Raw genomic sequence first — 12,244 nt, 5'->3', positions numbered from 1 at the left:
ACACTAGCCTTGTGCCCACTCTCTGGGCACCGGGCGAGCAAAACACCTGCCTAGCGCCCCCTGGTGGTCACATTGAGACCACACCACAAATGCCTCCCATCAAAACACCCCGGAGCCACAGTAAACCTGGCCCTGAACTCCAGCACTTTTCCCTTTACTACTATTTTCACGAAGGTTTGAAGAACAAAAAGCCACACTGCTTTCTGCCATCATCACCAGGGTGCCCATCTTTGATGGGACTTGGCAGCTTACCGTTCTGGAACGAGGCAGGCCCACAGCACAGCCGCCTGGCTGAGAAACCCCTCCAGTCCTAGAGCACATCCGTCCTGGAGCAGGAGTCCTCCCAGACAGCCAGCTGCCCTGCCTCATGCTCTGGAGGAAGGTCAGCAAACTCTCCAAGAGCCTCACGTGGACTCACGCAGGTGCGTCCACAGGGGCAGCCCAGGACCCCCGCTCCCCCAGCTGACACATATGTGTGCGCGGGGGTCCTGCCACTCTTATCACCGTCCCCAGACACTCATCCCACGCCAGCTGCCACTGCCCGGGCCAAAGCGCCTTCCGCACAGCGTTTCCTCCAGGCGCCCACAACCACAAAGGGAGACCTTCCTGTCTTTACAAACGTAACCCTGCAGGGTGAGCTAAGCTGAAAATGTTCTAGGGGGCAGGGGGTTGATGTGGATGGAAGAGGAGCCCTGAGAATGGATCTGCTGGAAGGCTGCTGGGTGACGCCAAGACCGGTGACGTCCAGGGGCAGAGAGAGAAGCCGTCCCCTGCCCTCGTCCCCCAGCCCTACTCCGAATCAGATCCGCGGGCAAAGCAGCAGGTACAGGAAGCACTGGGGGTGGGACTCCGAGAGCGGAAAGGTAGAGTTAGTGGAGCCGCGTAGAATCAAAGGGCTGCACCGGGGGCCAGGGCCATCAGAAAGCTCTCTGAGAGCCAGAGGGTCGTTACAGGGGATGTGGTGTTGGATTTGAGCCTCCGCGGATGAAGAAAACTCTCGGGCAGAGGGAATGACACGGAAAGAAGAGGAAGCTGAAAGAAGGCGATGTGCTTGGGTGAGAGCTGCATGGATCTGTGGATGGGAGAGGGAGTCAGCGCCCAGCCAAGTCCCACGGGTATGGGATCCTGGGGAGTTTCCTTCCAGGTGGTCAGATCTTTCTGTTGCTATGATACCCTCAGCCAACCTAGGAAGCATGTCAGAGGGGGAGGAGCCTGGAAGCAGGAGGCCACCGCGGTGGGGTTGGGGGTGGGGGGGCTCCTCCAGCCACCTTGGTTTGTCCGGAGGTCTCTCAGCTGAATCTCTGGGCACTACCACTTTTGGGCAGCTAAAGATATTCTCCTGGATCGTGAGCTGTCTTCACACTTGCCTCCCAAACCTTCAGCAACAGGCTGTGTCTCACTCATTTGTGTCTGATGTCAGGCACCCCACATCCCTCACAGGCACGCTGCACCAGGGCAGGTAATCTGTGAACGTTGTTGCTGCTGAGTTGGTGACGGCAATCATGGTCCAAACCGTTCCCGGGCAAGTGCTGAAGGAAGTTGAGAAATGCCTGCCTGGTCTCCTCAGAAAGAGACCTGAGCAGAGGGCAGGAGGAGGGCTTGGGGCCGAGGGGCAGGGATGGACACAGGGGAGGCAGGGGACCCAGCCCTTCCCTGAAGCCCTGTGCTGGAGCTGGCCCTCGGGGGCGGGCAGTCTCACTGGTGTGCATCAGGGAGAGACCGAGCTGACCCGCACTGTATCAGCTTGCCACAGATGGAGTCAGGCCGTGGAGGCCAGGAGACACTTATCTTCCTCACCCTCCCACTCTCCCCTCCCCTCCCTGTCATCTTCAGTAATGTGAGTAATGCCAAGTCTATTATTCTTAGAATTTTAAAGGATGTCAGAGCTGGAAGGGGCTCCGGAGGCAATCTGGCCCACAGCCTCCTTCCAGAAGGCGAGGCCCAGGGAGCCCCTGAACTGAGCGCTACGCTCAAAGTACCTGGTTTGTTTGGGGCAGTGTGGACCTGGCGCCCAGGCTCCCTGACTCTGGCCCAGGCTCTGACCATCACCTCACGTGGCCTCTTACTTATCCCTTCAAGTTAAGAGATGGTGGCTGTGGACAAAAGGCTCTCTGGATCCTTCTGAGAAACCAGTGAGGGAGTCTTGCTGAAGGCAGGCCATGGCTGGGCCTGGGTTCTGTCGTGGGGGCCACAGAGAAGGTGTGAGAGTCACTTGCCGGAGAAATGGGGACACCTCCGCATCCAGGTGAGTGTGGGCAGGGGCGAGGAAGAGAAGAGCGCACACCTTAGGACACAGGGCACAGCCCTAGCGGGAGGAGGGCTTCGAGATGTTTCTGTGTGTGGCGGGGGAGGGGAGTGAAGACGCTCCCTGGAAGCAGAGGGAGGTGGGGCCGAGGCCCGGTGTGAGGAGAAGAGGCAAGAGCCGAGTGTGTGCCGATGCAGGTGTAGGTCCTCTGGCGCCCGGTGTCTGGATTTAAAGCACGTCCGCCCTCTCTCCTGGAGCCGGTGCCCCCTCCTATGTGCTCAGCCCCGGCCGAGGCATGGTCTGTGGCTGCTTGGCTTGCCTGCCAGACCTGCTTCCTGTCAGGATGGGGACTCTTCCAAAGGGAGAGGCTGGAGAGACCCCACATGTGGGTGGGCTGTGGAGGCCTGGGTTCTGGTCCCAGCTGTGTCACAAGCGAACTTCAACTCTTTTCCCAAGGGGCAGAGATTCCGTGCAGGTGAAATGAGGAAACTGAGCTAGGAGTTGGTGCTGAAACCGGGCAGCCTGCAGATACACATGTGAATGGTACGGGAAGCCATCTCTAAGCCTGGAGGGGGCTTTGCCCTCTTGTGCTGCCCATTGTCCCCTCTGCGCTCACACCATTTGAGCGTCTGCCCGTTGACGAACCCTCCCACCTCTGACACCCTAAGGACCCCTGGGCTTGTCCTTCAGGTGAGCAAGAAGCAGGGGGTAGGAGAGAGGGAAGCTCCACCCCAGGGCCTCACTGTGCATTTTCCATCTGCCCTTGGTCCCAGCACAGGGTCTTCAGCACCACTGACATCTTGGATCAGACGCTTCTTGCTGTGGGGCTGTCCTGTGCACTGTAGGATGTGTAGCAGCAACCTGCCCTCTGCCTACTAGATGCCAGTAGCATCTCCAGAGAATGTCCAAATGTCCCCTGGGGGGCAAAGTTGCTCTCTGTTAAGACCCACTGCCCAAAAAGGACAGATGGGTAGCTCTCTTTAGAAGGTATGGGAAAAGAGAGAAGATATGTCATTCATTTCCGCAAGAGAGAAAGAAAAGAGCATGAGGATGGGGGGAGATGCAGAGGAAAGGCTGGTGGGAAACACCCCCCCCCCCCCGCCCCAGTGACTCAAACACTGTTGAAGCCCTTTCTCTCCCTGCCGTGGAAGAGCCATAGGGCTGCCCACTTTTCAGTGTTACAAATTGAATCGTGTTCCCCGCTCCCCGCAAAAGATGTTGAAGACCGAAACCCGGGTACCTGTGAATGTGGCCTTATTTGACACAGGGTCTTTGCAGATGTAATCAAGTTAAGATAAGGGTATTAGGCGGGCCCCTAATCCAACAGGACTGGTGTCCTTATCAACAGGGGAAATTTGGACACAGAAACAGGCATAAACACAGGGACGTTAATGTGGCGGCATAAGAACACCGCTTCCCAGCCGAGGAACACCTGAGGCTACCAGAAGCGAGGAGAGAGGGACAGAACAGATTCTGCCCCCCAGCCCTCAGAAGGAACCAGCCCCACCCACACCTTGATCTTGGTCTTCTAGTGCCAGAACTGTGAGATGACACATTCCTCTTGTTTAAGCCATTCGGTTTGTGGGACTTTGTTACAGCAGTCCCCAAACCAATACACTCAGCAAGAAGGACCACAGGACCAGGAAGCTGGAGGTATGCAGGGATCTGGCTTGTGACCCCACTCTGGAGGCAGAGACATGCGCTGCTGGCACCCAACTCACTGTTTAGAGACCAAAACCAACACTGTGCCTGCAGGATGGACAGGTGGAAATACATCCCATCTCTACAATGAAACACTTTGATTGCACCAATCACTGGAAGTTGTAAAACTACCCCGAAAAATTAACAGCCTCCGTACATGCTAACTACATCCATCATAAATTCATCTTTAGTTTCTGTTATCCTATCACTGTCTCTGGGTACCCCTGTCTTGTCATCATTTGCCCTTTATAATTTATTCCTCTTGTTCTTGCCTGCATCCTTTCTACTTATCATTCATCTTTACAGTTGTACATAAAATTAGACGGATCCTTCCATGGCGGGGCTGTCAGGAGGGAGATGGGCCTCACCAGGGAAGTCCCAGTAAAGCTGCTGGAGGTCCCATGAGAGCCTCCTGTGGGTGTCAAGCTAGAGGTGGGGTGGACAGGAGGAGAGAGAGGGAGGGTGTGAGGGGAGGAGGAAGAGAGAAGAGAGATGGGAGAGGCAAGTGAGAAGGATAACGAAGAAAGGATGGGAAGTGAGAGGGGAAAAGAGGAAGAGGAAAGTGACCAGGAGGGAGAGACAGGAGGAAACAGGTGTAAAGGAAAAAGAAAAGAAGAGAAGGAAAGGAAGAGAAGATGGGACTCAGAAAATGAAAATGGGAGGAAGGGGGAAAAAGGAGAATATCCTGAGACAGAAGTGCTAGAAATTCAATTGAGTTTTTTGGGTTTTTTTTAAATTTTCCATTTTAACATCTTTCCTGGTGAACTCAAAGAAGGTCACATTGAATTTCCATGGAAATGATGCGTCCTGGGTGGCGGGACCTGAGTTGGGAGGTGTGATGGCAGCGATGTTGCTTGTCTACTAGGCTGAATTGAGAGGGGTGGGGGTGGGAGACAGCCACAGAGGAGTGTGTGGGTTTGCTCTGTATTCTCAGGTTGCCAGAATGAGGGCACAAAAGCCAATCTTTAACTAGTGAATTGGAACTTTAATGTTTACCAAGCAGATACAGCTCCCACTCTGCCCCCGCCTCCTCCCCCTGCCGGCTCTCTCCCCTCCCCTCTCCCCTGCCTGCTCCCTCTTCTTCCTGCTTTCAGACCTCCAGATAAGTGAACTCACCTCCTCCCCCTCAGCAGCCCTGGAGAGGTGCCCTTTCTGCTGCCATGGGAGCAAAGTGCTGGCCACTGCTGGCCATGTGGCCTGGTTTTCTCTGATCAGAGTCTCCCCCCAGAGGCCCTACTTTCCTAACTTTGGGAACGGATGGGCTCTTCCTGGAAGACAATTCCCTGCAAAGTCCCAAAGGCAGGGTGAGCTGGGACTAAGCAGTAGGGGCCTATTTTAAGGAAAGAATTCTTCCAACAGGCCTCCTCTGCACACTCATGCCCCAGGGAGCTCTCCGAGTGGACCTCTCCTGCCCGGCTCACGGCTCCTGACCTGTCATGCGTGCCTTATCTTCTAGGCTGGTTCTCAGACCAGCACTCTCACCTGACACAACCGTTTTGCTCCCAACTCTCTACTCCCACCTTGCCCATGTCCTGAACACACTTTTGAGCAACTCCTACACCCCATAGTTATCTGGGTCTCCTCTAAAGCAACTGGTGGCCCTAGAAAAGAAAGGTGGGTATCCTGGGTTTTGGTAGTAGATTGGGTGCTGGTCCTGGCTTGGCCATTTATTAATGGTGTGACCTTGGGCAAATTGCTTAATCTCTCTAATCTTGGATCTCCTCATGTGTAGGGGGTACTCATGATATCTTTCTCAATAGGGTGGTTGTAAAGATAAAATGGGGTAATGGACATAACGTGCTTGTATCACGCCTGTCAGTAAGCGTTTATTAAATGTTAATTGTTATCATTGAGCTATTTTCTATTTTACCCATCCTATGATAACATGCTGTCTTGTTTCACTGTGTGTGTGACTTCTGTCTCCAACTTGATGGGCAGCTCCAAGAGGGGGTGGGGCTGCATTTTTCTTATTTCTGTGTCTGCCTGGATGCCTAGCACAGTGCCCAGCGCACACTCAGGAAATTCTCGTTGGTGGATTCAGAAACCATGTTGACTGTACCCTGTAAATGATGGAACACACATTGGGAATGGAAGAAGGTGGGCTGGAGAGGGCAAGGGACCAGCCTAGATGCTGGCAGGAGACCCTGCTCGAAGGGACCCTGATGAGGCTTTGTAGTTTAGTAATCTCATCCCGCTGAAGGCATGCCAAATTAAAAAACAGTAATCCATTTGTAATACTGGTCCAGGGATGACTCCAGCAGCCATCCGAGAGACTTTGGTTAGGCTGCTTTCCAGGGATACTGACCTGTGACGTGTAAAAACAGCCACTGTGATCTGGTTTCTGAGCTTCCACTTACCCCAAGAGAAATGTCAGCTCCCCTTCCCAGTCCTCAAATGAGGACACATGGGAGGGGTGTCCCTAGTTCTGTCTCTGTTGCTTTGTTATTGTTTTGGGTGGTGGCAGTATGTGTATGCATGTGCTCGCGCATGACAACACTGGGACTGTGTTCCTTGCTGCCAACAGGATGCTAGCTTTGTAACTTGCTGTGAAACAGAATGGGCTGCCTGCACCATTTTCTCCCCTCTTTCTCTCTTCAGTGAGAAAGTGGAGGGCTGATTTTAATGGATTGATTTTAATGGATTTTGAAGTCTGGAAAAGTGCCTAAATTGCTGAGGTTACCAATTTCCAGGTTCTTTTTTCAATTTTTTTTCTCCCTAGTCAGACATAGAATGCGCTCACCAGGGCACCTAGTGTGATCACCCCAGAAAAGAAGAGGTCTCTCTCTGCCCCCTAACCAAAACAGGCAGCCGTGATAACCGCCTCAGCTGATGGGAACACCCATTATATGGTTGGGTGGGAGCACTTTGCTTGGGCCCGTCCCAGTATTTGCCAGGGGCTCAATTTCTCTGATCTCAAAGGAGAGAACCAACCAACAATAATAACACCCGTTCTGCTTTCTGGAATCCAAATGACTCCACTTTAAAATTTGGCCATTTTTTTTTCATTAGTCTCCATCTGAGTTTGTGTACGGATAATGTGCCCTGGGACGTTCGAGCTGCAGTCCTGTCTTTTCTCCCTGCCCCTCCCCCTGTGGGCTGTACCTGCCCTGAGAATTGTGATGAGGTCTTTGAGGCCACAAGTCTCACCATGAGGCCTTTGAAGAAAGGACAGCATTCCAGGCACCGCAAGAGGACTCTAGTTTATGTTTTAGTTCCATTGTTGACCTCTCTTCTCACCCCTCCCCCCCTCCCAATGTACATTCACCGTGTTTTTTGTTTTTTTGTCTTTTGTCCTTTCTCCCAAACTTGCTCAACTTGTCTTTGTGGTTTCTGAAAAATGCCACTGGATCTCCCAGCATGAAGGATTAGGACAGATTATGGGGAACAGTGTTAATTACCGGCGGAAGGGGGGCTGGCGCGCCACTCCAACGTGCTCCTGATTTCCCCTGGGCCTTTCTGCCTGGTAATAAGCCTTCTTTAATCTGGCAGGCCCCTTGGTGAAATCAGCACCACGGACAGTGGTATTGATTGCTTCTGAGAAACCATCACAGCTGCTCAACCAAATTACCTTTGATATGTGACCTTTAATGTAATTACTGCAACATCAAAGTATTTCTATAAATTATTAAAGAACTAATACACTCCATCATTTAGCTATTCTATTATATGTAAAATAAACAACCACAAGTTAATGTTAGATCCTGAACAATCCACACTTGCTTCTGAAATTCTACCAGTCCCTAGCCTCTCCCCCTTCAAAATCCTAAGCCTCCCCCTCCCACCTTCTCTTTCTGTTTCCCCATCTAATTCCAGGCTTTTAGCCATCACGAAACTCCCCAGCAATCTCTCTCAAGCTGATGAAGGGCCTCCCATAACAATGTGGTATTTTCTATTCCATTTGGGTGGCTCTAAAATATCTATCACAATCTCCCCCAAAACAAAGTACCATAAACACTTTATTAATCAGCACAAACCTTTCTCAGAAGCCTTTGATTATCTTACAATATGGCTTTATGCTTCATACATAACATGGGGCGATGTGGAGCATATTTCTGCCATCTTACAGAGGGCACCCAGAAAGTAATTACTATAATATATGTGCATGTAGCCGCGCCACTAAAAAACCAACTGGGGAACGGCCACCGTGCCAGAGCTGGGCTCCACACAGAGACCTGTGCGGTGCACGATTTCCATACATTTGCATCCACGGGTGTGTTATTAAGATGACTCAGCCCCGTGCTTTGCAATCACAAATACCAAAATACAATACAAAGGCTGTCTTAATGGAAGGAAGGTCCTCCGCATCCTTAAACGGGTAAAGAAGGATCTTGGGTGCAAGGCAAGACTGCCCCCGCCCCAGTTGCGCTTTCTGTCTACCTGGTTAACCTTTCCCGCTGTGGGGCAGAAATGGAAACGTGTGTTTACATACGGTTTGCTTGGTGAGAATGTAAACATGCATGTGTAAATATTGGTGAGCACATATAGAACCCACGTGCTTCCCTGCAGGGTCCATTGTATAAGCTGAAACACGGAACGTTTTTAAATTCTTTAAATTATGCCCACAAACACTCACATCTTTCCATTTATCTTTAGATACACGGTGAGCCGTATATCTCCCCCTCCCCCCCCATCTCTCTGAACCCACAGGAGAGACCGCGCAGACCCTTGACCCGGGGAACACTTCTTATTTTATGGTGATGAACTAGCCTCGATAATAGCCATGGTTGATATCACACCCAGTTAGGGGGGCCATAAATAATTCTCTTCTCCCCCGCACAGAAGCTATAAACCAGGGCTGAGGCGCGACAGTTTATCAAAGACGAGGGCTGGCTCCTTAAATAAACCGCGGTGATCTCACTCGCGGCGCCGAGCCCGGGCGGGTAGGCGCTCCCTCCCGCCCCTGCCCGGCCCCCACCCCAGGAGCGGCGGGTGTCCGACGTCGAGCCGGCGGGGGTTCGGGCGGCCCCGCCACCGGCGGCCCCGCGGGGCCAGCGGAGGCAGCTCGGGGCTCTCGGGGCCCCGGGCCCCCCGCGTCCCAACGCCGGGCCGCCGGCACACGCAGCGCTCGGAAGGGGGAAGCGGGTCGGCGGCGCCGCGGGGGGCCAGGGGAGGAGCCGCGCCCGAGCTCTGCGGCCGCGGCCGAGCTCGTCCCCCGCCCGGGATTCCGTCGGGCCTGGACGGCCGAGTGCGCAGGCCGCCGGCCGAGGGCTGAGCTAGGCGCCCGCGCGCCCTCGCCCCAGACGCTCGCCTCGCGGCTCCCGGGGGCCCGAGGGGCGGCGCGCGAGCTCCCGAGCGCAGGCCGGCGCCGCGCACCGCCGCCCGCGAGCCCCCCGCCGGCCGCGCCGCAGCTCGGCCTCCCGCAGTCGCCCCCTGTCGGCGCCCCGGCCGCTCGCGCCTCGGCGGGCGCCACTTACCCCGGGCAGCGTCTTCTGCTCGTGCAGCGCGCTCTGGGCCTTCAGCGCTGACTCACGCTCGCAGTAGGTGAGGAAGGCGCAGCCTGGGGAGGGAAGCAAGCGCCGAGAAGGGTCAGTGGGGCGCCCCCGGGCCGCCCACGCGCCCTCCCGCCCGCTCTCCCTCTCCGGCCACTCCCCACTCTTGGTCGCTCTCCCCACCTCTCCTTCTCTCCCGTGAGCGCTCCTCGAGCTTTCCTGCCTCTCCGTTTCCCCGTGTCTGCTTTTCGTCCCTCTCGTTGCTTTTCTATTTTGCTCCTTCTGTGAGTCTCCCCACGCTGCATCTTCCCCCCCGCCACGCCCCCTCTCCCCGCGGGTCTCTGCCTGTCCCCGTGCCCCCGTGCCTGCCTCCCTCCCTTCCTCCGGGTGCTGCTCTGTTTCAGCTCCAGTCCCAATACCTCCCAGAAGGGGCAGCTGCCACCCCTCACCCCCGGCACCTCTAGGCACACTTGATCATGAACTCTTGCTCTGCCCCTTAGGACGGATGATGCAGGGACCACCCCGGCCTTTCAAATAAAGGCTCCATCTGTAAGGAGGACCCCAGGTCAGCCTGTCCTAATAAAATGAGTGGGGCTGTCCATGTGTCCCCTACCCCAGTCGACTGCACATCTGCAGTGATGTCTTCACATCCCTCCCAGAGGGCTTGGAGACTCCTTGCTCTGCCTCCAATTCCCTGGGTGACTCCAGCAGTCCCCCCATCCTGCCTCAGTCTCCTCGCATATGAACTGAGAGGGTTGACCCAGTGGTCTGAAAGGTCCAGTCCAGTTTTCCCCTTGCATGATTCTGACAGTGCCTCACCAGGGAATCTGGGTTTTACAGAGCGCTGTGCCTGACTCAAGGGCTGACTTTTTAATGCTGGCCCTTCAGGCACGGTGACAAGGCAATGAGAATACTTGTTGGTGGGAGAATCTTTTTGAGAGTTCCCTCACACTACCCAGTGTCAGGGCCTCTTCCTCTGCCTCCAGGTGTGGCTGTGGCTTGGGCCGGCCTGGGGTCTTAGGGAAAGTCAAAAAGGCAATTTCAGCCAACAGCAGGCTTGAGTTTGGAGGGGATTAGTGGCCTCAGACTTCCCAAAGCCACCAGTGAAGGCACCCTGGGCTCTGGCTACCACCAATGTTTCACTGTCTTCTTTCTCTCCCTTGTTTCACTCTCTCTCCCATGATCTGACCTCCCAACAGTCTGTGTTCACCACTGCCCGCCTTTCCTTGCCCTTCCCCTTTCCAGTCTCCTCACCTGGTATGCCCTCTCTCCCCATTTTCACATCTCCCAACCCCATCGATCTTTCAAGAATCTGATCAAGATCCACCTCTTCCAGGCAGACCACCTTGACTGGTCTTGTCTATCTTAAGTCAGCCTCCCTTCTTGACTGCCCACAGCTGGCCAGGTGGTCATTCTCATGGCCATTTATCAACTGTTTCCTGAGTGCCCTTGTGCCAGTTTCTGTGAGAGATCCAGGAGCCCAGGGCCTCTTCTCCTGAGGCTTGTAGGCTTCTGGTGCCAGTCTGGTGCCTTGTCACCAGGCTCGTTCTGGCCTCTTGTTCATCTCCCTGGGCATAGAGTGCTCCCAGCATCCTCTGCAGTTCCTGACTCTCCATCACCCAATAAATCTCCCTTCCTCCTCTTCCAATGTAAAAATTGGTCCTGTCTCCCTTCCCCTGCTAGCTTCAGAGAGGAGATGGAAGGGAACGTATGTGTGAGGGAGACATAGAGATGGGAAGAAGGAAGCAGGGAGAGACAGCAGGGAGACAGAACTCTCAGCTCCGCTGACTCTCTGCCTTCCTTGCCTCCAACTCCTGTCCTGGGCTGGGAGGAGCTATGAGTGCCAAGGAGTCTCCATCCCCCTCCATCTCATCCCTCCCCATCCAGACCCCAGATCACCCCTCCTCCCCCTCCCTGCTCCTCCCTCCTAGTCATGGCAGACGGTTATTGATGGAGACACTGGGGAATTGAAATGAATAGCGGTCAGAGGCCCCCGTGACGTCGTCCCTCGTGCTGCTGCCTGCCTCTCCCAGGTCCTCTTTCCTCTTGTCCCCTCACTGGCCTTGTCCTCCGCCCGTGCCGCCTGCAAGTGGGAGGCAGCCGCTGTCTCGCTGCAACTAGGCAAGCCAGCTCAGGACAAGGTCAGGGGCAGGTTTAGAGAGGGAGGAGGAGGGAGGAGGAGGAGGGAGGAAGGAGAGGAAAGGGAGGAGGAGGAGGGGCAAGCAGGGCAGAGGAGGAGGATGGAGAGAAAACGACCACATTGTTTCCACACTCCAGGGTAACAAAGAAAGGATTCCAGAAAGAAAGAAAAAAAGAAAACAGAAAAAAAAAAAAAGAATCTGTTGCTTTTGTCCAGCTTCCAGGAATTTCTGCCACGGTTTTTTTTTGAGAGAGCTCACAGCTGTGCGGTGAACCGGAATCTTTGAGGGACCCCCAGGCCCTGTGTGACCTCCCTGTCATCTCCAACCCTTGCCTTCACCTTCTCCCATTCCTCCGCACTCAGTTGCCCACCTCCTTCCTGCTTCTCTGCCCCGCCGGGCGCACGCTGCCCTGGGAACTTTGCACTGGTGGTTCCCTCTGCGCAGAAGGAGCCTGGCCTGCTGTCTACACGGCCTGCTCCTTCACTCCCTTCAGGGTTCGCTCACACATGAACTCCCCAGAGATGCAGCTCCTGGCGGCCTCACTTAATGCGGCACCTCCCCACCCCACAGGACACACGCCTGCTCTCTGACTCCTTCTGCTGTGGGTGCTCCTCTTTGGCAGCCCTCACCGACATTATATAGTTTGCATGTTCCTTGATTAGCATCTCCCTGAGCTCAGAGGAGGTCAGGACTTGATTTTTCTCCGATCCTGCTTGGTTCTCGGTGCC

The 12,244-nt window shown here is 54.7% G+C and overlaps 1 protein-coding gene across 13 annotated transcripts in view; it reads right to left on the bottom strand.

The window, feature by feature from the left end:
• Nucleotides 1-12,244, bottom strand: part of CELF4 (CUGBP Elav-like family member 4) — a 295,827-nt gene that overhangs the window by 210,083 nt on the left and 73,500 nt on the right. For all 13 annotated transcript variants that reach the window (XM_057699751.1, XM_057699756.1, XM_057699755.1 and 10 more), the window contains exon 2: nucleotides 9,361-9,443. In XM_057699751.1, coding sequence (XP_057555734.1) covers nucleotides 9,361-9,443 — 83 coding nt within the window. The remainder of the gene's footprint in view (nucleotides 1-9,360; nucleotides 9,444-12,244) is intronic.

This window comes from Hippopotamus amphibius, chromosome 11 (assembly GCF_030028045.1).
Source record: "Hippopotamus amphibius kiboko isolate mHipAmp2 chromosome 11, mHipAmp2.hap2, whole genome shotgun sequence".
Classification (NCBI taxonomy): Eukaryota; Metazoa; Chordata; class Mammalia; order Artiodactyla; family Hippopotamidae; genus Hippopotamus; species Hippopotamus amphibius.
This window is presented reverse-complemented; position numbering and strand designations above follow the sequence as displayed.